Source organism: Poecile atricapillus, chromosome Z (assembly GCF_030490865.1).
Source record: "Poecile atricapillus isolate bPoeAtr1 chromosome Z, bPoeAtr1.hap1, whole genome shotgun sequence".
Classification (NCBI taxonomy): Eukaryota; Metazoa; Chordata; class Aves; order Passeriformes; family Paridae; genus Poecile; species Poecile atricapillus.
Genome location: NC_081289.1, coordinates 31977439 through 32002997, shown reverse-complemented (window position 1 = coordinate 32002997; position 25559 = coordinate 31977439). Strand labels below are relative to the sequence as shown.

Below are 25559 nucleotides of genomic sequence, written 5' to 3'. Positions count from 1 at the left end.
AAAAATACTGAAAAACTAACCTTATTGACAAGAAGCTTTGGCAATAGTTCACAGAATGGTTTGTGTTGGAAAGGACCAAATATCATCTAGTTCCAATCCCCCCATGCCATGGGCAGGCACAACTTCCACTAGTATAGGTTGCTCAAAGCCCCATCCAACTAGGCCTTGAACACTTCCAGGAAAGGGGCATCCACAACTTCTCTGGACAACCTGTTCCAGTGCTTCACCACCTCCACAGTAAAGGCTTTCTTTGTAATATTTAAGCCTGCCCTTCCTTCAGTTCAAAATGAATGCACCTTGTCCTGACACTCTCTGGACATAGAAGCAGTCCCTCTCCATTTTATAGGCCCCTTTAGGTGCTGGAAGAATAATGTCTTCCTGAAGCCTCCCTTGCCCTGCTGGCCATGCTGCTTTTGCTGCAGCCCAGGCTGTGACTGGCCTTCTGGGTTGCAAATGCACACTGCCAGCTCGTGACCAGCCCTTCATCCATGAGAACTCCCAACTCCTCTGCAGGGCTGCTCTCAAGTGACTTCTTTTCCCAGTCTACACTCACATTTAAGATTTTCCCTACCCAGATGCAGCACCTTGCACTTGGGACTTGCTGAACTACATAATGTTCCCATGGGCCCACTTCTGGATGACATCCTTTCCTTCTGATGTGCCAACTGCAGAGCTCAGCTTCCCGTCATCAAAGCTGCTGAGGCTGCACTCCGTCTCACTGTCATCACTGAAGGTACTGAAGAGCATCAGTCCCAAAAGTGAGCTCTAAGGGACCCCACTCATCACCATCCACTACCTGGACATAGAGCCCTCTCTGGCTGTGTCCATCCAGTCAATTCCTTATCTATCAAATGGCTGTTCATCCATCAAATCTGTGTCTTTTCAATCTGGAGATCAGCATGTCATGTGAGACCATATCAAAGGCCTTACAGAAGTCTAAGTGTGACATTTGTTGGTGTTCCCCCATCAACCATTGCTGTCACTCCATCATAGAAGGCCATATTGCTCAGGCACAATTTGCCCATAGTAGAGCCATGACAGCTGCCTTGGCTGCCCTCCTTCTCTTTTACTTGCCTCAGCACATCTTCTAGAAGGATGTGCTCCATGATCATCCCAGACCCAAAGGTGAGGCATACCCATCTGGAGTTCCATGGTTCATCATTTCTCCGCTTTTTAAAAATGGGAGCAATGTTTCCCTTTCTCCAGTCACTGATTGCCATGGCTTCCAAACACAGCAACACCATCAGCCAGTTTCCTCAGGATCCTGAGATGCACATTATCAGGTCCCACAGACTTATGGCTATTCAGCTTCATCAAATCATCCCAAACCTGCTCTTGGCTTATAGTGGAAAGGACTTCACTTCCCCCACACATGCCCAGAGGAGCAGGCACTTGAGAGAAGTCTAGTGGAAGTCTAGTGCACCAGAAACAAACTGCAATTGAGTCCTAACATTGAGCCTGTAACTGCTGCTATGCTAAATATCACTCCACTGCTAACACATATTCAGGGTACAGCCCCCTCATGAATGGCAACCCTGCATATTCTTTTTATGATTCCCAGTGAGAAAAGTTACTTTTGTCCTTAGACCCAGCAGTTAAACAAGTTGAGCCACAAAGGGGTAACTATGCAGAATATATTTTATGCTATTCAGGCACATACAACCATGTTTTTGGCAAAATATGAAAAGCATGTACAAAGGATAAGTTATTGAAAGCTAACAGCATCAAGAGTGTGCAGATTTTATTTAGAGTCCTCACTTTGTGCTTCATCTTCTCCAGTGATCTTTTTTCTTGCCAAGTCCCCATTCCCCACCATTACCCGCTCTCTAGATGGTCCAAGATCTTCCAGCTGTTTTCTTTGTCTGGTTTCTAGTTCTTCCAACCGCTTGCCAAGCAGGGCAAGCTCTCTTTGATGCTGCTCCTCCTTGAAATTAAAAGGAATAAAAATGTGGCTTTATTACATTTTGCACACTTACAAGAGACCAAAATGAGCAATGCATTAGTTTTCTTTAAGGAAAACTAAAACCGTAAAATCCAAAACATCCTTATTTGTTAAATTTTACTCATTAGTGTTTTGTGGGTATTGTTCTGACATTCTAGAGGAACAGCATCAGGAAGAAATACATCTGCAGCTGTTCCTCCTCCCAGATGAAGGAACACACAAACCTGAGGTCTCAGTAACCAGATTTTCACCCTCAGCAGCTCAGCCTAAGACACTTTTAACCACACAAGAAATCAAAAGCAGCAATACTGCTTTGTAATACTGAAACCATGGTGTAAGAACAATACTAGCATTTCTTGCTCAGAAGGAGCCATTTAAAGCCTCTGAGGGGAAGGACAAAATATGGAGAACTGCCTTAAAACTACCCAGTTGTTACATTCTGTAACATACCCTTTGTCTTTCAAGTACACCCTCCTATTGCGACAAAGGGAACATCTCTAGATAACTCAGTATTTCTTACTTCTGTCCAAAGATGAAATACGCCTTCCTTAAAAGTAAGGTCAGTAAAAAAGAACTGTTTCAGTACCCTCTTCTGCTGTATTATTTTCACAACTTGTAAAATATTACCACCTGAAGAAAGGAGAAGGATGCTGCAGGCCCAGGAGGCAAAGCAGGTGATGGCGCAATACTGACTGGATTGAGTGACGGAATGTCAGGATTCAGAATTATACTCCGGAATTCATTATGCCGACGCTGCAAGTCCTTTAGCCTCTTCTGGAGGCGAGCATATTCTTCAGAGGAAACATTCTGTCTAGGAAATTACAGATTTCTTATTGCTCAAGATCTTTTCTATCCCAACACAGCAGCAAAGCTCTCCACGAGTGCTCTGCTGTTTAACACCCCCAGTTTCTACCTATTCTTACACAGAAGAATTGGAAAGTAGATCTGTGTATATTCTTTTGCCTACATGCCTGTCTAAATGTCCCTCTACATATTTAACTATCTGCTCTATTACAGATTAGAGTTTACATGAAATAAATTAAGCTTTTAATACCATTCACAGTAGTGAGTCAGAGAAGCCACAGTAAATTAATTATTCAAGTCAAGCCCTCCACAGGGGTTCAATGAAGAGAGAAAAACCAGGACTTCATCTTTGAAAGAGGATGGCCACATCATTTTCTCTTGCAATTCTGAAGTCTTGTTCACTTCCTTATTTTAGAGGGATTCCTGCAACTGTGCCTATCAGGTATTTTTTTCTCTTTTTCTTCTTGAAGAGACAGCCCTGCAGTTGTCTCACAAGTTCTCAGCTGCCCATCCTAAACAGAATCTATTCAAAGAATTCTAGTGCTGTAAAGGCTACTAGACTGGACTTTGAGTACTAATCTAGGTAACACTTCAAAAATACTTCATATTTGTAAGTCATACCTTGAGCCTATGTAATTTTTCAAGCTAAGAAAAAGCAAATTTATTACCTATTTAACACTTGATTTTCTTTTTCTAGTTCTTCCATCTTGGCTTCCAAAAGTTCTATTTTCTCACGCATCCTCCTTTGTTTATTGTCATTGAGAGTCTTTCTCTGTGAATGAGATGTTTCAAACAGCTAAGTAATACCTTAATAGATTAAATCCTGTAAAAATTAAATCTATAATGAATGTGGTTTCAAGCTGTGACCCTTTATAGGATTTTCCTTCCTTAAGAGATGCTGTGTTGTTTGAAGGTGCTTAGATTGCCATGCTGGGAAGCAGAAGAGATGGGAAATGATCCCTAGCTTTCAATGAAAGAGGCACAGCTGCCAGTCACTCGTTAGTCAGTGACCAGCTGTACTAACAAATGTTAATGGTATCTAAGAATCACAACAGTCATCCCTTAAATGACTATGTATAAATGAATATAAGCATAACCAAGAAAGTATGCTTCCTTTGTTTTTGGGGTTTTTTTGTTTGTTTTTTGTTTCTTGAGGTTTTTTGGTGTTGTTTGTTTGCGGGTTTTTCCCCCTTATATTGATCTTAACTTTTCATGACCTTAAAAGATACTGGTACATTTCATAACCTATGTTCAATGTAGAACAATGCTAATTAATCTTGAGGTTTTACAAGCAACCTGCCTTTCCTTTCAATTTATTTCATAAAAAGTAAGCTTAGGAGAAGAAATAAAATTTTAATATTCCATTAAGGAAAAGTAGAACATCATTTGTCTGGTATCTGAAGCATCATCCTCCCTCATCAAGGGGTCCACCTCTTAAATAACCATCAATGCACACGTGTGTGCAAAGAAAGCCTCACAAAGTTTTTGATGGCATACTTGGATAACAAAATTGTCAGCTGTAATATTCTTTTGCATGTCACTTCAACCTATTTCTATGCTAATCTTGAAGAACCCAATATATTTAGTTATTATATACAGTAAACTGCAAATGAACTCTTAACATTGAAACAATTCTAGCTGGCCAGCAAAGTTAAACTTTACACAGGCTAGATCATTCAAAAAGGAAGAGACAGCATGCCTTTTTCTGAGCAACAGCAGCTCGACATAGCTTGTTCTTCATTTGCTTGTATTTCTCTTCATACTCTGTGAGGTGCTGGGTAAGCATATGCTTCTCCTGCAGCCATTCCATACGTTGGTATTCTGAAGTCCTTTGGAAGAATCAGGTTAAAAGATTATGAGGTTATACAAAGCAAGCAGCACATTCAGTTGCCTTAAGGCTCTTAAAATAGACTCATCTTTTCACAGCTCCTACTTTTATATACTTAAACAATCTGACGTAAATTTGATTGTGTTCACAATCCAGTTGTGACTATGATGTTTGAACCTGTGCATTATCCTAGGATTTCTTCAACCATGAGGTGTTTTGAACAAACCGATACTGAACTCAAATTTTGAATTTTGAAAATTTGAAAACTGATTCCAAGAAGTTAATTGTTGGTGCCTTGTTGGATTGGCATGCTGCTAAACTACCCAGAGAAAATTCCTTAAATCAGGTCAGACTATCACATTGGAACACAAGAGTAGATGCCTATTCAAAACATCAATTGTCAGAAGAGTTGACAACTACCTTCTCTGGGAAAGCAGGGTGCTGCCCTATGAAGTCTACTAAGTCTTTGTAACAGACTTGCTTAGCACATGCTCCCAACCAGAACAAACACCAGCTCAACAGGAAGCTCCCACTAATATGGTTTTTAGACAATACTCCAGCTGAACACACACACCACCAATGGCATATGTTATCTGTTTAGACTTTTGCATGGTTACAACACACTAAAATTAGGCTGTGTTCTCTAGCAGTGTATAGGAAAGGAGCCAGTTTCTCTCTGCTGCCTTGTTCATTTGGGCTACCTGCATTGTGAGTCAAAGCAGAACTGATGGCATATTTAATTACATTACTGTTAAAAATTAAAATCAAATGGTGAGATTCTGTGTAGCAGATTTTAATAAAACCAAGGCTTAGTATTAGTGCATCCACAGAACTCCAGTCCTGGGCAGATGCAATTTCCCTGCATGGACTCTGAATGCATCTCCCTAAATTTCTCACCAAACCACCTCTTCTTTCCCCACAGTAGAAGTATTGGACATCATCCACTCTCATTTGGGAAACAGAGTCCTGGTCCATGTGTCACCTGCCATGGCTCTTTTAGTTGATGCAGCGTGGCTCATACCTCACTCTTGACTATAAATAACTACTAGTACCCAGGAACCAAAGCACTTTGGACAAGCACTGCTTAGCAGTAAAAGGATTTCAGCTAAATGGTTAAAAAATGCTTGAGTTGGGTGTGAGGGTTTCTTGAGGTTGTTTGGGTTTTTCTGTTGTTGTGGTTTGGTTGGTCTAAATGCCACTAATATTGTTCCCAAAATGCTAAACAAGTACCTGTTTGAGCCCATCTCTGATCTGTAAAAGTCTCAGTTTGCCTTCAGCTCTTTTTCTCCTTTCCCATTTTCATTTCCAAGCTTAAGATTGACACAGCCAGACATGCAGCTGCTTTGCCTATTTATACTCAATGGCACTACTTTATTTATCTGAAACTTTTTATCTTATGTTTTCTCATCTTTTAGTCCCTACTTCACTTCCTCTTGCTTTGGTGCAACTTAGCTTTTTGGTGTCCAAGCTCATTAGACTTTACTGAACAGAGGAAGGATGTCCTATCACAGATTCATAAAAACAATGGAAACATGATCCAAGGCTCCCAGGGTAGCAGTGGCACAGACCTGCAGGACTTACATGAAGGCTACAGTGTTGCTTCATTTCTGCAGTATCAGCCTTAGTGCATCTCTCAGCACCTACATATTTGTACAATCAATGATCTCTGAGGACTGAGAAGTTCCTTCCACTGCCTTCCCAGGAAAACCTAGTCCTGACTGTTTTGTGATGCATAAATATGCAAATGACAGTGACAGCCTCATTCAAGTAACAGCAAGGATCTCATTCTACATGTGCAAACATCCAAAGTATTTAATGTGCTACTGACATACTCTGCAGTCCAAATGCAATAATATCTTCAAATGTTACATTGAAAAGCACTGTTTAAACTAATGACAACATAGCAATTGCAGTACCAATTAGTAACAAAACATGTTAAAATAAAAAGAAGTTACATTATACACTTTGGAAGTTTTATATTTAATCTGGGACACTGAATTTTTAAAACACCCATCACACAATAATGTAGTACAAGTTAGACACATATTTGGTTACTAAACTAGGAAATTCTGAAAAGCCATTTCAGACTGACAAACTAATCTTTAAATTCCAGGAAAGTGTGCATTTCTATGTGGAATCTGAATAAAATTTGGCTTCCTTCATCATTTCTTTGCTTCCTTTATCATTTATTGTCATACTTCGATGGTATGCAGTCAAGCTTATGCAAAAAAAGGAAAGTGATGGTTTTTAATTTTGATGAGAAGAACTAGAAGATATTCTATAAGCTTTTGCTTACCTCATATCAGCTAAAAGTAGCTAGTGGGAAAGAAGTATTCACACATATACTGACTGGGACCATGGAACCTCATCACACAATTACAATGCTTGAATGCTCTTTTCACTCATTTAAGCTTTCCACAGCTTAAACATTCTTACAACTGTCTGAAACTCTAGATCCATTTATACCTATAGAAGTTTGACACTCACTTCAGTATAAGTAGAATTTCATTTTATGCAAGCAGTATATCTCACTAATCAATAATTAATTTTAACAGATAGGAATGGAAACAAACTCCTGTTTTTAAAGCTGACATGAGGAAAGCTTTTATACATGCTATGCCATAGAATATACGGCCATTTTTTTACAACTGTCCAATATTTCCTGTTCATTTTAACTTTCTGACTTTATTCAGGATCTACAATCCACAGTTAAGTAATCCACATAAGCAGAACACACGGAACATGAAAAGCAAAGCCAAAAGAAAAAAATTACTTCTCTGTTTCCAGTTGAGCTTTCTCTGCCTGAGCCCTTGCATGTTGACATTCTTGTTTCAATCTCTCTATTATTTCCTTCAATTTCTGATTAGATTCCAGCAAATCATTTTCTGATTGAGAAAGTGAGGCAAGCTGGAGTTGGATATCATCTATTTGCTACCAAAACAAAAAACATTTTTTTCCATTTCAAAGGTACGCAAATAAGCAACAATTGATTTTGAGATACTGAGACAATGCAAAATGGAAACATCAACTAGCTTTAGCTTGTCATTAGCCTTTTTTACTTGTTTTTTTTCTCTTTACTCAACAGTTTCTGCAGAAGCTTGAGATACTCCAGACAGTAAATCACTATGAGAAAAAGGTTTCTATTGTAGTTAAACTGAGAAAGGTAGGCAGGACTCTTCTGTCACTGAAGTGTCCCCAGAACTTCAGAAATCCAACGCTTCAGCACCAGGGCTGAACAGAACTGGAGGACCATGAAATACTTTGTAGCCGAGCTGTGGAGCTATCCAGGCTCTTCTGTCTGATAATACACAGCATGTTACAGCCTGTTATTTTCATTGCAGTGACCACCCCAGTCAGTTCACAAAACAAGGAAGCACTGAAAAGTCCAACCTCTGCAGCCAGCATATAGAAATTATCATTTCCCTTTTCCTCCCCCCACATGGACACTTATATCCCTTAATTTCTGATTTCTGGAGGAAAAAAATATTTGTCTTGAACTTGCACACATGTTGCAGAGTATTTTGATGCACAGCTATTTTTATTACCTACTAAATAACATCATAGGCAAGCAGGAGTTAAAAAAAAGTTTGATTTTCAACACTGCCATCAATTGACTCTGCAATTGAAATATACCTCTTTACACTAGTTTGTTCATTTATGAAACATCTGTTAAACACTTGAAGAAACTCAGATGAGAGATCCAGTGTAAATGCAAAGCATTACCTAGAAACAATTTATAAGTCTCCATGGCAACTGAATCTCCAGTTAAATAGTGCATAACCATATTCAATATACCAGTCTATAAACATTCAGCTTTGAAATTCCTGGTACCCACAAAACATATGAAGCAAAAAGCTGTAATCCATTTACAAAGGTCCAGGAAAGCACAATTGATTTCTAAACACTTCTCCTTTAAATATCTGAAGTACACATTTTGTCCCTCAGGGGGAAAAAAAAAAAAGGCGCCTTAAAAATTCAATCTAATCTTCAAACACAGAACATGGTAACTACAGGAAAGAACGTATTTCTCTACAAAACATTACAATGCAATAAACCTTACCTGTTTCAGATTAGCATTTTCACGTTTCTTTTCTTCTAGCTCTTCTGTCTGCATAGCTTGCTGTTGAATTTTTAATCTAAAATTGTGTAAGACATCCTTATTTTTTATCTAATCAAAATACAGATGCTATAAATAAGGACAAATCAGCCTGACAAAATAGCATTATTTGAAGGGCTGATAAATATTTAACTAAAAAAGTATTAAAAATATATTTCTATTCATTCTTAGAATTCACATAGGAGTAAGATTTTTAGAGTATGATTCATTTTATCATGCTGACCTTCATATAAAAACTACAGTAAGCCAAGTAAATTCCCAACCATAATAACCAACTCAGAGACATCATATTAGGGTCACAGCTTGCCAATTGCTGCTATGGTGCCATTGTGAAAAGAGAAATGGTTTACTCTAACACTGGGGCTATGCCAGCATTAAACCAGTTCTAACAAATGTGTATTGCCAAATTATTACTTCATTGGTCATTGAAAATGGTCATTGAAAATAACACTTAAAGGTTTGGACAAAAAGTGTTATCTTTTCAAACAATTGATTTTTAATTCTGTGCTCTTTTTTATATAGTGCAAAAGATAATTTTGTTTAATCTACTGTAAAAAACATTTCATAATGAAGATTTCTGTATCTATGAATAGTAAGATTTTATACTGTCTACTGTGAAGACATTACGGGGGGAAAAATGAGAAATTTGTGCTAAGATTAGAAAAACCACACTACCGCAAACGCTGAAGCTCCTTTTTGCTAGATTCTTCTGCCATCTGCACAGCACGTAGTTTCTCTTCATACTGATCCTTTTCAGATTGTCTCCAAGAATCTTGTTCCAATTTCATCTTCTCTAGATCAGCTAGTCTGTTCTCGAGTTCTAACCTAAGAAATTATTCAATTATGCACACAAGAATCATTACAAAATGCCAGAAGTGTTTAGTTAAGACTGACATTTTAAAAAGTAACACAAAACAGTCCTCTTTTAGAAGCTGAGGAGGAAATCAATAGACATACTTTTCATTCTGTAAGGCTGCAATATTGTCAAAAACTTCCTCTTTGGCAGCTTGCACTTTACGAATTAGCTCCCGATCTTTTTCTACTAAAAGCACTTTATGACGTTCAACAGCTGCAGTAAGAATTTCCTTGTCGGACAGCAATCCTGCATTATACATTTAAAAAAGTTAAATATGTCATTATTGATAAGAACCTGCCAAAATCCCATATTTAAATAACTTTATAAATTCACAAAAGGGAACTAAAAATCTCAATTCAAATGACAGAATGAATGGGGGAAGGGAAAAAACAAAACACAAGAAAATCAGAAGAGGCCTTTCTTACTGTAACAGTTATATTTCCAAGACTTTTGAAAAGTAACCATTATACTGGAATCATGGTCTATGAGAGTTTCTTACTTTAAACAAAAGTAATTAAACAGTTTATATTATTACAGATTTAAACTCTAGAGCAATTTATAAAAAAATTGTGTCTGGATTTAAAAATTTTTAAAAGTGTTCCACAATAGCTATGCAAAGGTCAAGCAAGAAAATTTTCATTTTCTGGAAAAGTTTACAGTAAGCAATAACTGGTTATCTGTGAAACCAGTAACTGGGCTACGACAAATCTGATTTTAATCCACCTATATTACCAAATGAGGCATTTCTAAAACTATGACTCTATAGGCAGGGACAAATGACACAAACTAAAATCTTGTAACTGACACCTATGCTCACTGGTAAATAAGACAACATTCTCTAACAGTGACTCCTCATTATTTAGCTAATTCAGAGTTGCAAATGGAATTCCACATTATGTTCAGGTTAACTTAAATCTTGTCTATATGGAGTTTTGTATTTCATAGGGCTCAACATTTTTAGCTTGCAATAAACTGTAAGTATATTGTCAATACAGAAAACACCACTTTTTAATTGCTCTTGGCAAATTAAAGTAAGTGAACAGAAACATTTCAGGAAGACAAAGGTACTATTTTGGGGCTATGGCAAATCACTGAGGACAGTTCTCTTTAAAGCTGTGTCGTGATTTAAACAACTAGTACTAGAAAGTTTTGGCCTTTTCACTCTAGAAGGCTATTTCAAGTTGCCTACATACTCAGCTGCATCAGGTGGCTTAGAGCAATGTCTATTTCCTTTAAAGAATGAACTAGGTACTGTATTTTGTTTCATGTGGCAGCCTTATGGATTTGATTCCAATTCCACAGACACAAAATAAAAAAAAAAAGAACCCAACCACTGAAGCTCTGTGGCATGATAAGGTTTCAAGCAGAGTATAAAAGACTCAAGAATTTAGAAAAAATAACCATATGAAGTATATAATTTGAAACAGATTATGCTCAAGTTGTGTCACAAATGCACTAATTTACATAAATGAAAAACTGCACTCAATTGTTCTTTGCCTAGTAGAGCAAGTGAAACAACTCAATTATTTCAAATACCAAGTGAATTGTCAGATCCATGACCTAGACCAGAAGCAGAAGGTAAAGGCTGCTGGAGAGTGTTCAGAGAAAAAAAGAATTGTATTATTCTAACTATAAGTAAACAGATGAAATTACAAAATAATTTCATACTTTACCATCCATTTCACTTTGAATCTTGTTTCTCTCTCTTTCTACTTCACTCTTTGCTCTTGCTGCCTCCAGTTTGACATTTGTTACTTCCAACTTATGTGAATGTTTAAGTTCCTTTACCTATGAATTAGTAAAAACCAACATCAAATTAACTATAATAAATTTCCATTTTTTTACTTCACTTCTGACTAAAGATACCACAGAGTCAAGTTAATATAAAATTTAATTAAATCTCCATAAATAAATCAAAACAGTGATATACAAAGCCAGAATACCAACAACTTCCCCAAGTAATTTCAATTTGGTAACTACTTATAGCCCCCCTGGCCTCCCGGACTGCTACATTACCTTCTCAAAACCCAGGTCTTCATAGTTTTAAAGTGCACTTTAAATCAAATACTGCTCTACGGACACATCAAATGGCCTCATAAAAGTAGGAGCTTTAAGAACATCAAATCAAAGAAAATTACTGCTTGCATGGAAACTTTCTATAGTTTAGGCATTTGAACGCAGTAATTACACGGTCAATGCGAATTAAGTATCTGGAGGAAAGCACTTATAATGAAAATCCATTCACAATGACAAATGTAATTACAACCTGCTAGCATATACAAGTGGCAAAAGGTTAAGAATGACACAGTAGCTTATTAAGTAACTACACAGAAGATTTAGTTGCTTATGTATGACGTTGATAACATTTCAGGGCAACTTGAAAAGATTTAAGGTGGCTTTTTTAAGGCAAAAAATCCAGAAGACAAACACATGCACCTAAGACAAACTATGTTCAGGAATAGGTTTGAATGGGAACAGAAGCAGGTGCAGGTTAATATAGTAAAGCTTCTATTCCCCCCCCCCCCCCCCGCCTTGAAGAAACATCACTGGAACATTTTATTTTGTTCTGCTTCTGGAGGGGAACAGAGAAGACCAGCTGACACAAAAAATAAAGACCATAACAATCTTCTATATATTCTGGGAGACAACTGAAAAATGTTTAACAGAAGTTTTCCCCTCCTATTTAGTATGGGGGCCAAATATGTCATATTACATAAAGAGGCTTTAAATAGTGGTATAGCTATGTCTTATTCCTATGGTAAGTTAGAACTTTTTTTTTAATGAATGACCAAAATTAAACACTTAGCTCATAAATATGCACTGTTAAAAGATCTCAAAAGAAAAGAAAAGCATACAAACTTGGAACAGAACCTCTAAGATCTGGTGCCAACAAAGGTACTCAAATATCTTTTAGAACAATGGTCAACTTAAAATGCTGTGATGTAATTCTGTACCGAAATGTTTCTGCACAAGCTATGCTGGCATTAGCCCAAGAAAAAGGCTATGCTAATGTCACTACCCCGCTTCTAATATAACCTAAATCTCCACAAGTAACTCCAGTGTAGCTTGGTTCCTGTAGCTAACACAGCCCATTTAGAGGATACTTTTTAAGATCTCCAGAAGCCATAGGTCCATTACAAAAAAAAAAAGGAAGAAAGATCAGTTTAAAGCTCTAAAGGCTAGCTGTATTCATAAACATCAAAAACATGAATATAAAGATACCACTTCAAATCTCGTTCTGTTCAGGAAAAAGATCTAGAAGATGGAATAATAAGAACATAACCTCAATCTTTAGAGCTACTTTTAGTTAAGACATTTTTCCTGTAAAGTCACATACTCTTTGTCTTTCAACTGAAACTGAGGGAAAAACTCCATACCTATTTTCAGTCACAGCAGAAGACATTATTACTTTATTCTTAGTGTAAAATATAAGCAGAAAACAGGATGTGAAAAATATATTTCAGATACCATAAAAGTACTTACTTGAGCAGCTAAGGAATTGACTTCTCGTTCAGATTTGTGAAGTTTGCTAGTTAAGAGAATGTTTTGCTCATGACTAGTCTGCAGTTCCTTCTCAATTCGACCAACCTGTAGTTCAGCAGACTTCTTTTCTGCCTTGAATGAAGGAAGTATTTTTAAGATTTTTGGAGCTGAGTTGCCTCTTGTTACTCATCTGAAATGTTTGATTGGTCTGGGCTTTCAGATATTACTGACTTGTTAAAATATATAATATGATATATAAATATTCATCTTTGCTCAACCATATATTCCCATATAACAAGGGCCTTGAATTTTACTCAAAAGTTACAACTATTTTTACTAACACTTCCTACACAAAATCACTCCCATTTTCAAACCTCCTTGATAAGAGATGATGGTAATCTGACTTGGTTAGGAGGCAGCAGGTGTGCTTATCAGTAAATTATTGGGCTGTAAATAGTGTAACTACAAATGGTGCTCAAAAAGGTGTAATAAACTGGTCTATGCAGTTATATTGACAGAAGAATTAACATCCCGGAGAGGAAATAAAATGTAATCACTCTATTATAGACCCTGATCTTTACTGAATATCAAAAAGATTATCTAATATATGATGTCACCTTCTGTTTTCTGAACACTTTCATTTTCAGTGGGGCTCTCTTTAAAGCTGTCTAAGAAGATTACAGCACTTCTTAAGTTGAGATCAGAGCATTTTGTAACTAAGGTATACAGCACTGATAATAGTAAAAAAGAAAATGAACCATCTATCTGCATGCTGCAATTGTGTGAGGAGTGTAGATGAAAAGGCTCGCTACCTAGAGAGGTAGCAAGAACTGACAGAAGATCTGAGAATGAGATGAGGAATACAATGGAATCCTGGGAAAAGTGCAACAAGCCATAAATACTAAGGAGAGCAACAGGGAGAGCAACAGCCAAGTACTAAACAACAGCAGTAACATATTGGAGAAAGAAAAGGCATAGCTAAGCAAAAAAGATGACAGATAAGTAAAGGATTAAAGAGAGGAGCATCATGTGACATTTTTGAAAAGAATAAAGAATTTACTGCAGCAGATTATTAACATACTGGTTTCTAGCTCCAGCTAAGTGGCAAGTGCTGACCTTACTGACTACAAATATAGATATGACTTGCTTATTTGGGAAGGAGATCATTCAGCAGAATCTCTCAGTTGAGAGACTTGCCAAAGCTGAACTGGCAGTAGATGACTCCCAGTCAACTACAATTTGATTTTAAATCTGAAATGTACAATTCAAATCGTGGAGTCAGTGGAAAGACTATTAGTGATTTCAGTGACAGTTCTGTCAGGCCAAGCATTATTCTTACTACACTCTACAGGGAGGCAAAATAATAAAACCAGGTCTTACCTCTAGAGACCTCATCATGGTCTGCATCTCAGCTAACTGTCGTGCTTGTACTCTTTGAACATTTTCTGCTTGCACAACACAGTTGTGTCTTTCTGCTCTTAGTTCTTCTACTTCTGCTTCTAAGGCTTTTAATTTCTGACACAGTTGCGCCTTTTCTCTAGAAAGTGCTTCCACACGTTTACTATCCCTTGTAGGATCAATGCTAAGCAGCTGATTATGGAGCTCTTCCTTATCTTTATCCAGTCTTGCAATCTGATGATAGTTGTTAGTCAGAAAAATAAAAAGTTCTTACATTGGTTAGGTGTCAGACAGCAACAATTACAGCAATTAACAATTCAGAAAATAGCAGCAGTGGACATTTAAACATTCATTTGCTTAGAGCAGGAAATTCAAAACAATACCACCTGAATGCCTGTAATTAGTGTGGTCTTTTTGAGAGCACTACAGAGTGCAATACTGATTGATGTCTTCATTAGCAAGCTTGTCCTCATTTCAGGAAGCTTGAGTGGGACACCAAATTGGGGGGAAATGGTCAATCTGTTGGAAGGCAGAACTGCTATCCAGAAGAGTCTGGGCAAGCTGAAGGAATGGACAAAACTGGGTCCTCTTCAACACGAAGCACAAGTCATGTATCTGAGATGGAGTAATCCAATGCAACAGTACAGGCCTGTAGCAACTGTCTAGAAAGCATCTCCATGGAGAGGATCTGGGGTCCTAGTGGACAACAAGCTAAACATTAGTCAGCAGAGCACCCAATTCAATCCTGGCAGATTGGCAGAAGGCTAACTAGCAGATCCAGGGAAGTGATCCTTTGTCCCCCCTCCAGTACTGGTAAAGCTGTATCTGGAGTTTGTGTCAAGTCCAGATGACTACTAAAGTATTCAGAGGGTTGGGGAACATTGCAAATAAGGACAAGGTGAGAAAGCTAAGGCTCAGCTTGAAGAGGAGAAGATGCACAGGGATGGGAAGAGAGTCAACAGGCACAGTTTGGAACACGTGAATTTCCAATTAGGTGTTATGAAAAGAGTTTACCGTGAAGATGGTTAAATACTGAAAGAGTCTTGCCAGAAAAATTATAGAATCCCCATCCTTGAAAATGTTCAAGACTTGGCTGGACATGGACCTGAGCAACCTGGTCTCATTACACTTCAATATTTTAAGCACGATCTTGGACTAGAAAGAGTCTCTTCCAACTTACCTTAGGATTCCACTATTTTGTAATTATAAATTATATAATAAATACAACACAACTCAAATCTGCTAATAACTCCAGACAGCCAACATGACTGTGCCCCAACACAAAATAAACCAAAAAAACCCCAAACCAAAATACCAAAACCAAACAAAAACAACTACAACAACAAAAGAAACCAAAACCAAAATCCCAAACCAAAACCCAGTAACAACAACAAAAGTACCCTCCAACTCTCTCTCATGAGGTAGTACAAAAAGTACATACCAATATGGAGACTGTAGATTGTTAGACTGAATAGATCCATACATAGAAATAAAGCAGACTGAATAGATCCATACATAGAAAAATACATAGATCGTTATCTTTCAAAGTGACATGAACTGAATATAATAGTGGGGGCAAAAGAGTGAGAAAGGTATATAAGAATTCTCTCCATATTTGCAGACTAATCCAAACTTTGATGTGCTGCAGTCCTTTTAAAAGTTTCACCAGCATTCTCTACGAACAAACCTGATCTCTTCAGCAAATGCCTTTTATGAGGAAATTCAATTGCATGATATGCCCAAGCCATCATTTAAGAATTAGGATGTTTTTATAGCCTCCTTGTGCAAAATAACATGGAATGTTAAAAAGCCTTTGAGAGAAACCAGATCACACTGTGCCCTGGGCTCAAGGTAGTTTGATTCTGTGTAAGTGTGCTAATTAGCTGCAGGACTAGCACAAACTCAACAAGCCCATGAGAGAGGCAGGCTGTAAAGCAGCATGTGGGTTTAGCTCCAGGAAGGACAACTGTTCTGTTTTTAATGCACTGCATTTGCAAACTTGGATTGATTTTGAAAGTGATGATTTCTTTGATTTGTGTCTGATGTTTGGAGTAATACATTCAAATCTGGCATCTTAAAATATATGCTTCCAGACAAAAACTTAAATGGATATGCAAATGACATCTGCAACTCATTTACAATGCTGTATATATTTAAAACATAAATAAGCTGGCAATTTATTTAGCTACATACACTTTTGAAAGTCCAAAGAAATGAATGAATGGCTTCTTCAAGAGCTAATACAATGGAAATAATTTTACCAAAGTTTTCGGTATCCTTTTGATTATCGCCATCTTGATCCAAACTCAGATCATGACAGGTACATTGCAAAACGTACTCTTATCTGCCATTAACAATATCTTCCTTGATAAGTTGCCACATAAGTAATTTAAAGTCTAAACTTACATTAGTTACTCAGATAATTTATTAATTTCAAATTAGCATCATGTCACCAATTCCATCACAAATGTGATTAAAAACAGCATTAAGCAAATATACTGGCAGTCATTTACCAGAAAGCAAGCTATTCTTACTTTTAATAGCACAAATAATATTGCAAGCCATCACTGAACAAATCTGCAGAGGCAGCCTTAGGCTAAGTCACAGAAGTGCTTTGAGAATTAAGAGAATAGATACAAACATGAAATGGAGCCAAACTGACAACCCTTCAAGTACCAACAGTTCCACAATGTTCAAGCAGCTTTATCAGAGATACTTTCTAAGCTACTATAATAGTCTACGTACCTCAGCCTCATATTTTATTTTCTTCTCTTCTAAAATATGTGCATGTTCTTCCTTTTGATGCTCAAATTCTGATTTCAGGAAGGTATGGTCATAACGAAGTTTGTTATATAGTGTTCTGTATTTTTCTACTTCCTAAGTTAGACAAATAAAAACCCAAACAAAACAATCCCAATTAAAAGTTTTCAAATTTATTTCCTTTAAATGTCCATACAATGTTCCTATTGTTTCACAAGTGATCTTTGACGAACTGAGTGCCACCTCCTCCCTCTTCCAGGATTTCAACCTTCCCTGCCTGGGACAACAGTACCAGACAAATAATGTCATACTTTGATCCCCTTTCAGTTTTAATTTCCTAAGGTTTTAGGGACAACTATAAAGCAGCAATCACTGCTCTAAATGAAATAAAATTTCAATATTTATGACTTACATTTTCGAGCTTCTGATAACGCTCTCTCATAGGAGACTCCAATTCCTCATAAATTTTTGATTTTAACAGTTCTAATTTTTGAGGAGTTAGCACCTTCAATGAGAAAAATATCACAAATAATTATTCATGTTCAGTTATTTACACTGTGATAGGTAACGCGGCCAGGAATAAAGTATTTCAAATACAATTTTAGGAATTCTACTTAATTTTCTATGTTCTTCTAAAGAAATTTCAATAGTAATTACAGAAGCAAAAAAAATGCATTAATGAACTAAAAATATTCTGGGAAGATAACAGAAGCATTTTGAATGTCAGCATTTATCTTTAGAAGCAACAAAAAATTCAGGCTGAATTGCCAAGAGATTTATCTCCTCTGTGGGGGATGGGGGAAAGGAAAGCGGTCTCACATAAAAGATAAAGAATTAGTGTCTAATTTAAACAGTAAGTGAACCAACCCAAAAAGATCAAAATGAGCAATACCAAAGAATTATTTGCAAAACAGATGCGTGCTCTCCAATGGATACATGGGTACTGGTTTAAATGAAAGAAAGAATAATCAAGAAAGATTCCTTGCCTTAAGCTCCATTCTGCATGGTATTTTGTTAAAATTTCTTGATATGGTTCACACAGCAAACTATCTACCAAGAAACAGAGTTTAAAACTAAAAATTTTATCCACAACTGTGACATATTCTTATTTATTCTACCTTTCTTTCACTTATCTGTATCCTGAAGTCCCTGGAAACTAGTTCTAGTTACGGTACTGAGGCGCATCTCCTCCATTCAGAGTCTGGGAACCTTTGGTTAGAGATTTTATTTATTTCCTACGAACATGTCCTGCATTACTTTAAGGAAACAAGTGGTTACATAGAATGACACCCAAGTTATCTTAAATGTTGAGGAGTGTTTTTGTTTGATTCCGTTTTTTTTTTAAGAAAAAGAAAGAAGAAAGCTGTAATCATGAAGAGAAACAAATATCTATTTTTCTAGTCACTTATCCTAACAGGTTTAGGCACCTAAGCTACCCTCCAGTGCAGATGATTGCCCCCTTAACAGCAGAGCAAGCACAGATGGGGACAGAGTTTTACACAGCAACTAACAACAGGATCTGGATGATTCAGTTAAACAAGGAAACAGTAATTTCAACCCATAGTCATTCTAGAGAAGAGCCATTACTTGGATTGGGTGAATTTCAAGACATCTGAAATATATCCAAACTGGGTATATGCATACTCCATTAACAGAAAAATATGGATGGCTCTACTACAGGACAGAAATACATACTAAGTCCTTCCAGTAAATTATCTCACCTGCAGTTTCACTTGTTCCAGCTCTTGTGTTTTAGCCAGCAACTGCTCTTGAAAGTCAGCAAGAAGCTGCTGAAATTTGTCATGTACAGTCTGTTTTTCAACTAACGACCGTTTCAGTTCATCTTGTGATTTGGTATAATCCTCTTGCAATCTGAAAGATAAAATACATATTTACTTTATATTCACCTTTTAAAGTACGACCTTAAAAGCCCAAAAGATTCATATACAGAAGCAAACATACTAACACCAAATAAGAACTAAGCTATTAGTTTACTCTTCCTGTAATATATTAAAAAGTTATCCCATACTTACAAGCATAAAAAGTACTGTGGAAACATCATCTGCAATGTCTTAAGGTACTTTGAATTGTTTGTTTTCTAACATGAACAACACTTAAATCTGTCCTTACACACCAAAATAACTAACACACATCTCACACATACAAATAAACCCCTTTCAACATTTAGCTGCACTTTTTAACAACTTAAAGAGAGAAACTTGTTTAAATTGATGTACCTCAGATGTTCTGCCCTTAGAGTTTGATAATTTGCTTTATGGTGCTCACTTCTCATTTTTTCATCCATCAAAAGTTTCAGTATTTCTTGTGAATTAGCTGCATCACCGCTTTCACCCACAGGAGGAAGAAGGCTGCCCAAACCATCCATTTTATTCTGACTGTTCACGATGAGTATGGAGAAGACAAGATTGATGTATAACTAATCTACAAGACCAGCCACTCCTTCCACTGACATTTCAGAAGATCAGGACACCTGAACAAATACAAGGACATGCAATTAGCATTCAAGTACATTCACAGTTCAACCGTTTCACACACTGCTTTTGCTTTAAGTACAGAAGAATCTCGATTTTGCTGTAACACAGGTTATAAACCTTTACTGAAAGTGTAACTCTTCTCTGTTAATGCAGCCTGCCCTGAGAAGTAATAGCCCTTCCAGGAGCAGAGTACACTTAAACATGAAGGTCACTTGAGTCAATACAAAATAACAACAAGCACTGTTTTCTGAAAGATTACATTCTTTTTACTTATGCTATACACTGAGACTCCAACTATGATATCCTAATTATGCCTTTCTAATCAGAGTTCAAGCAGAGGTCACAGACAGCAGACACACAGCTTTTCTTACTACTTATTAAAGTCAAAGTCTGTTACACTATCCTAAGAGGCTGTATTAATCAATATACACAAGTATTTCAGCTGGAAGAAAAGCAGATAATTCTCTATTGAATTCCTATCAAGCCCTCTCTGGAAAAGAGTTAAGGTATCAGAGACAGCCTGGAAGACAGCTGCCCACAGTTCAGTCCTGAAATACATCATTTCCTTATTTTCAAAGCTTATCTCATGGTTTATTGTGACCTTTCCAGAAAGACTTTTGCAAAATGTGATAATATCAGATTGGTGTGAGGAAAGCTGTAAATCAAGAGTTCCTGAGAAATAAGGAAGTATTCCAATATGCCTCCTTAGTGATTTTTGATATCTGAAGCAATAGGTATTAATCTAATCACTACTGACACTTCTACAGGATCTGGGGGAGGGAGGACTGTAACTGACTTTTAGGGAAGTTATAAAGCATTGAAAACAACTACTCTGCCATTTTAACTTTTTGCACAGCTGGACTGATGCCTAAGAAGTCCATGTCTGCAGTGTGCAAAGTGCACCTTTGTACAAAGTAAAACTCAAACAGAAACAATGACAAATCTCTACCATCACTACAAATACCTCACCTTCTTGCCATGCACAGTTGCATGTATACTTTCTACCACTACACTCTTTCATGGTTGTATCTTAAACACTTATAATTTGATTTTATAAACCCCTGAACTATAAGCAAGATGAAAACCTGTCTTCCATATAGGAAAAAAAACCACCCATTCCACTAAGACATAATAATGTCAAGAAAATGTAAATGTAAGACTTTCTTCCCATTTTTTTTCCTCTATTGCTAAAATGAGAAAAGGTCAGAGAAAAAATCTACCACTTACAACATTACTGTAGGAAAAGCAACAGCAAGTTTGTATTGTGCTTTACCCAAATTTGCTGAGAGAATCAGAATAAAGAACATTTTCTTCTGTGACTGTCCTAAACGCACAACCAATATGAAACATTAATGATATAAGTTCTCAAGACCCTTCTAATCAATACAATGTCTTTTTCATCCCTGAGTTTTGTTGGCTGTTGAGAAACAAAGGGCAACAGCGATTTTTAACTCTATATAAAGACATTTTTAATTGGTAAAACAACAGCTGGATGAGGAGAAGAGGTCAGTGATGCTAAAGACAATAAATCACGTGAGAGGAGAGAAATCTCTGGTACACAGGGAAAACTAAAGGCAATATGTCCCTAAGAATTTCTAAGCATATCAACAGGGTTAACATGATCACTATTAAAAACTAACAAAAGCCACCCACAAACAAAAAGAACAAACCAAAACAACAAAAAAACCCCAACAACCAGGCAATAGTATTTTGCTTTCATATGCTACAGATACCAAATGAAACTATCAAACTGTAAACCAAAGCTCAGAATTAGGAACACAGCATTTGAAGCCAGGTCTGAATTCTGCTGCTCACTTGACTAAGAAGTATTTCTGAAGTGGCATAATGGAGACAAAGTCAAAGACACCAAGAAAACACTATGTGTTCTGAGAGCATGTCAGCCAAAAGATAAGCTGAAACACAGCCTGTTGTACTCTCTATTCCGAGCTGCTGCAGGTGAGAAAAATATGCTCTTCTCACAGCTTTTGCCACTATCAAAAAGTGCACAAATTACAAAGCAAGACACACACCTGGCCATGTATTAATATGCATGAAGATTTCATGAAAAAGATAAAAGGAGAAAAGAGAGGGAGATAATTGCAGCTGACAAAACAATGCCCCAGACTGCAAAAACCTAAGTTGCATTTAAGGAAACAAAACTCTTTTGGCTTGCAGGGACATCTAGCGGCAAATGTCATGATTTGCATTCCTCGTGACAACTGTGAATCAGACAACAGAGATTTCCTTACTTCGTGAGAGCTCTTTCCTCAAAAACACAAAGAGCAATTTGCAATATTTAACCTATTCACATGCAAAAAAGTATTTTGTTGTTTTGGGGTTCTTTCCCACACATCATAAAATAATTTCTGACAGTAAACTGTCAATAGTAAACAACATTTAGGGATACAAATACTTAAAGTAGATTACCAACCAGAATCTCTTCTGTGCTAATGGCTATCAGTAGTTGCTCACAGTCAGTGAGCAGGCCTTAAATAATCTTCAAAATTACACAAAGACTACACCCATAATTTTTAAGAAATACTTTAAAAGAACACTAGGTTCTTCCTCTCTTGGAGACATGTTCAAGAAGTGCAGAAGCATAAAACATACTTTAAAGAAACTAAATCCATCATCATATCTAAACTTAATTCAACATCTACTTACTTGCCAAATTTTATCAAGCTGCCAAACTGCAAACTTCTATCAGTCACCCCAAATTCATAGTATGAAACCTTAACATAATTTTCCACAGGTATAAATATAAAGGCATTGGTACGGAGTCCTGAAACCTAGGAAATGCACACTCTATAGATAAAATGGCAACACTTACTGTAGAATAGCTAAGTGGAGTAAATCAATTACATTTCCAAGAATCACCTTTGTTTTGCCTTTCTTCTCCAATTATTTCTCCTCCTAAAGAAAGGAACACTGCTGAATGACCCACTATCCATCTCTCCTCTTTATAGCTGCCCATCATGAAAGGGCTTTTCTTTGAAAGACTTTTTCAGTGATATTATTTTAGCTTTTTCTTTGCTATAAGCTCTTAAAAGTGAGAATACTTGCATTTGGAGAAAAAATATGATATACCGATATGATTTTTTTTCTTTATATGGATTTTTATGGCATTTTGTTTACAACAGCAAGGCTTCCTTCTTGTTCACCTGGCATAACCAAATGACATGACCGCACCATGTACTGGTAATTCCCTTGAGTGCCATACATAACTCACACATGGCTCACTTTTCCATACCACAGCCATACTTAAAACACTTAAATTTATCATGTTTGAACACGGTTTTAAACAGCTAGATGATACAATGAATATAATTTTGCAACTAACTGTGAAACAACTGACAGTACTTAGCCTTGTCCCAGGTTTTACTGCTCATGCAGTAAAATTCTTGGTAAAATCTTTGGAAATCAAAGAGCTGCTTCACACAACTCATGGTCTAATTCCTCTGCCTGCTTCTGCCACAACTCCAGACCTCTTTATTTGGTCTTTTTTTCTAATTGAATTAACCAAGATCTTCTGAAAAAATGAACTGTTTGCCTGAAAGAGTGAAAAACTCAAGGAAAGCACAGCCTCATGAAAACAACTCTTCAAACACCACCCCCTTCTCCTCCCTGCTCAAGAGTCCACAGTAAGACCAGATAATGAACTAATGCAAAAGTGTAATCCAACACAAAAGCTCACTGTCACCAGGAACGGGAGGGTTCCATTCCTCATTTCTTTATTCCCATTCCTGTGTTTGTCATTCATCAGACCCCTTCATGAACTGTTTTAACTCAAGAAGCCAACACATTCAAACAAGCAGAAGACACTCAATAGTTTTTCTGTGAGGTCAGTGAGTCACACGAGCTCATGGAAAAATCCAGCAAGAGACATCATCAGTGCAAGTGGGCAGCTGGTACGGGCTAGGGGAAAGGAACAAAGAGCCAAGTAAACAGACAGGAGGAGGAGCAAGCCTTTCTCCTTTCAGGAGCAGAGAGCTGGCACAGCACAGAGCTCAGATGTTCACAAAATCACAGCTTTGGACTAGATACCCAGATTTTAGACACTCACAATTCAGTGAAACAAACCCTATCTTAAACAACTATGCAACATACTCATAAGAGATCAGATTTCTCATGAACATCAAGCATGTAACAAAAGAACGCCAAACCCTCTTCTATATTATTTGAGAAATGTGACAGCACACTGCATTTTAACAGTCCACGTTCTACTGATCTGTCATCAGCAACTTGTAACAGTCAAAGCAATCACCTTCAAAAAAAAAAAAAATCTAGGGAAGCAAAACCAAAGAGAAACAGGGAAACCTTTGCTACAGAGAGCTCCATAACCTAGACACTGCTCAGATGTTACTGCAGAGAACCAGTGAAAATAGACAGTTAACACTTTTGTGCACCTAAGTGCAGAAATACTGGAGAATATCTGTACAACAGCTGCATTTCAGAAGATATCAATCTCATGCAAATTATTATCACTCCCTCCATGACACTGTTCACGGTAAAAGTTTCAGAAACAATGAACTATTGCAGTGTCCATCCCTACACACAGCACATAGTATCACCCTTTCAGTTTCTGATTATACTACAGATCCAGTTACTTATTAGGTGAAAAACAACAAACAAGGTTCTCTCTCAACTCAGGGGTAAAATCTGTGCTTTAGCCACATACACTACCAAGTCAAACTGACTGATCAAATCGAATTTTGAATGGCAGCTACAGCTGATAAATTGAGCTGTACTCAAGAGCAGACAGTATGTTTTCCATTTTTTTCCATGGCAAGAAACGTTCAAACGCACACAAGTTTTCACTCACTAAAATCTCATTCAAAGTTCTCCTCGGGCATACAAATGGCTGCGTTTTGCAAATACAGCTACAGTCCGCAACCAAAACTCTTCTGAAAAATAACTTCCCCTTCATATTGACTCGAAAATCGCTATGTTCAGGGAGGGCATAGGTTTCACATTGGCATACGTATCTCACACCTCCTGTATGCAGAAACATGATTTTATATACACTACAGTACGTGGACGAAGATCGAACGCGAGGCCAAGCGAGCCACTTAAGTCACTGTGACCTTTTTACTGTAAAGTTTTTTGACTTATGGATGTAGGAACTCGGTCAGAGGAAAAACACTAACACAGCTAACACATGTCCAGAAGCACAGTAAAATAATAATTTTCCTCACATCGAACGCGGCTGAGGATCGCTGGTGGAAAGCAAAGCAGACAAACGTAAAGACTCGAAAGTCTGCAGCGAGTTCAGAGGCAGGAGGAGCCCCTGAACTGTGCAGGCGATCCCGAGCGCAGCAGGCCGCAGAGGCCGCAGCAGGCTGCTCCCGAAGGCGGAGCAGCGGGCACAGAGGAGCGCTGGGCTCTCCCGTCCCGGCTGCGCGCTCAGCAACGGCCCGGGCCGAGGGGAGAGCGCGGGGCCCGAGCAGAGCCCAAGCGGCCTCCCCGCCCGTTCGCCAAGAGATGCGGCCCCACGCACGCAGAAGGGCCGCGGTCAGCTCAGCCCAGCCCCCATCACAGTCCGGCCCCGCTCAGAGCCCGGCTCCCCCCTTTCCAGCCCGGTCCTCCGCACACCCCGGCTCCCCCTCAGCCAGCGGAACCCCCGCCCACAGCCCAGCCGGGCGTGGCTGCCGCCGGCCCGAGCGATTTAAAAATGGCGCCTCTCACCTCCCGCCGGTGGTGCCGGCCGCCGGGGGCCGCGGCGCGCGGGGCACGCCGGGAGCGTTGCCGGGGAGACGGGCGGGCTCAGTAATGGCGGGGCGCGCCCTCAGGGCGCCCTCGGCGTGCGGGTGTGGCTCAGGGCTGCTGCTCTCGCACAGATCGGCTGCTACGAGCGGCTGAAGTACTGTAAACACCAT

At 38.0% G+C, this 25559-nt stretch overlaps 1 protein-coding gene across 1 annotated transcript; it reads right to left on the bottom strand.

The window, feature by feature from the left end:
* Window positions 1–1620: 1620 nt before the first annotated feature.
* LOC131573717 (centrosomal protein of 83 kDa-like) lies at window positions 1621–25410 on the bottom strand. Its single transcript, XM_058827926.1, has 16 exons — window positions 25369–25410; window positions 19426–19679; window positions 18910–19060; window positions 17601–17693; window positions 17174–17305; window positions 14411–14662; window positions 13031–13162; window positions 11221–11335; window positions 9649–9793; window positions 9367–9516; window positions 8635–8710; window positions 7348–7505; window positions 4446–4575; window positions 3415–3518; window positions 2573–2753; window positions 1621–1924 (listed from the first exon to the last, which is right to left on the bottom strand). Exons 2-16 carry the CDS (start codon window positions 19572–19574, stop codon window positions 1742–1744), a joined length of 2151 nt encoding a protein of 716 aa, XP_058683909.1. The 5' UTR covers window positions 19575–19679; window positions 25369–25410; the 3' UTR covers window positions 1621–1741.
* Between the last annotated feature and the right edge of the window lie 149 nt (window positions 25411–25559).

Bases quoted from the DNA above. Each gene is read 5' to 3' on its own strand.
- LOC131573717 (XM_058827926.1), bottom strand. From the start codon at position 19,574: ATGGATGGTTTGGGCAGCCTTCTTCCTCCTGTGGGTGAAAGCGGTGAT. The intron at 17,306-17,600 runs GTAAGTCATAAA...TGTCTAACTTAG, and splicing joins GTTATCAGAAGCTCGAAAAT to GAAGTAGAAAAATACAGAAC. The intron at 3,519-4,445 runs GCATGCTGTCTC...TCTCATTCACAG, and splicing joins CTGCTGTTGCTCAGAAAAAG to AGAAAGACTCTCAATGACAA.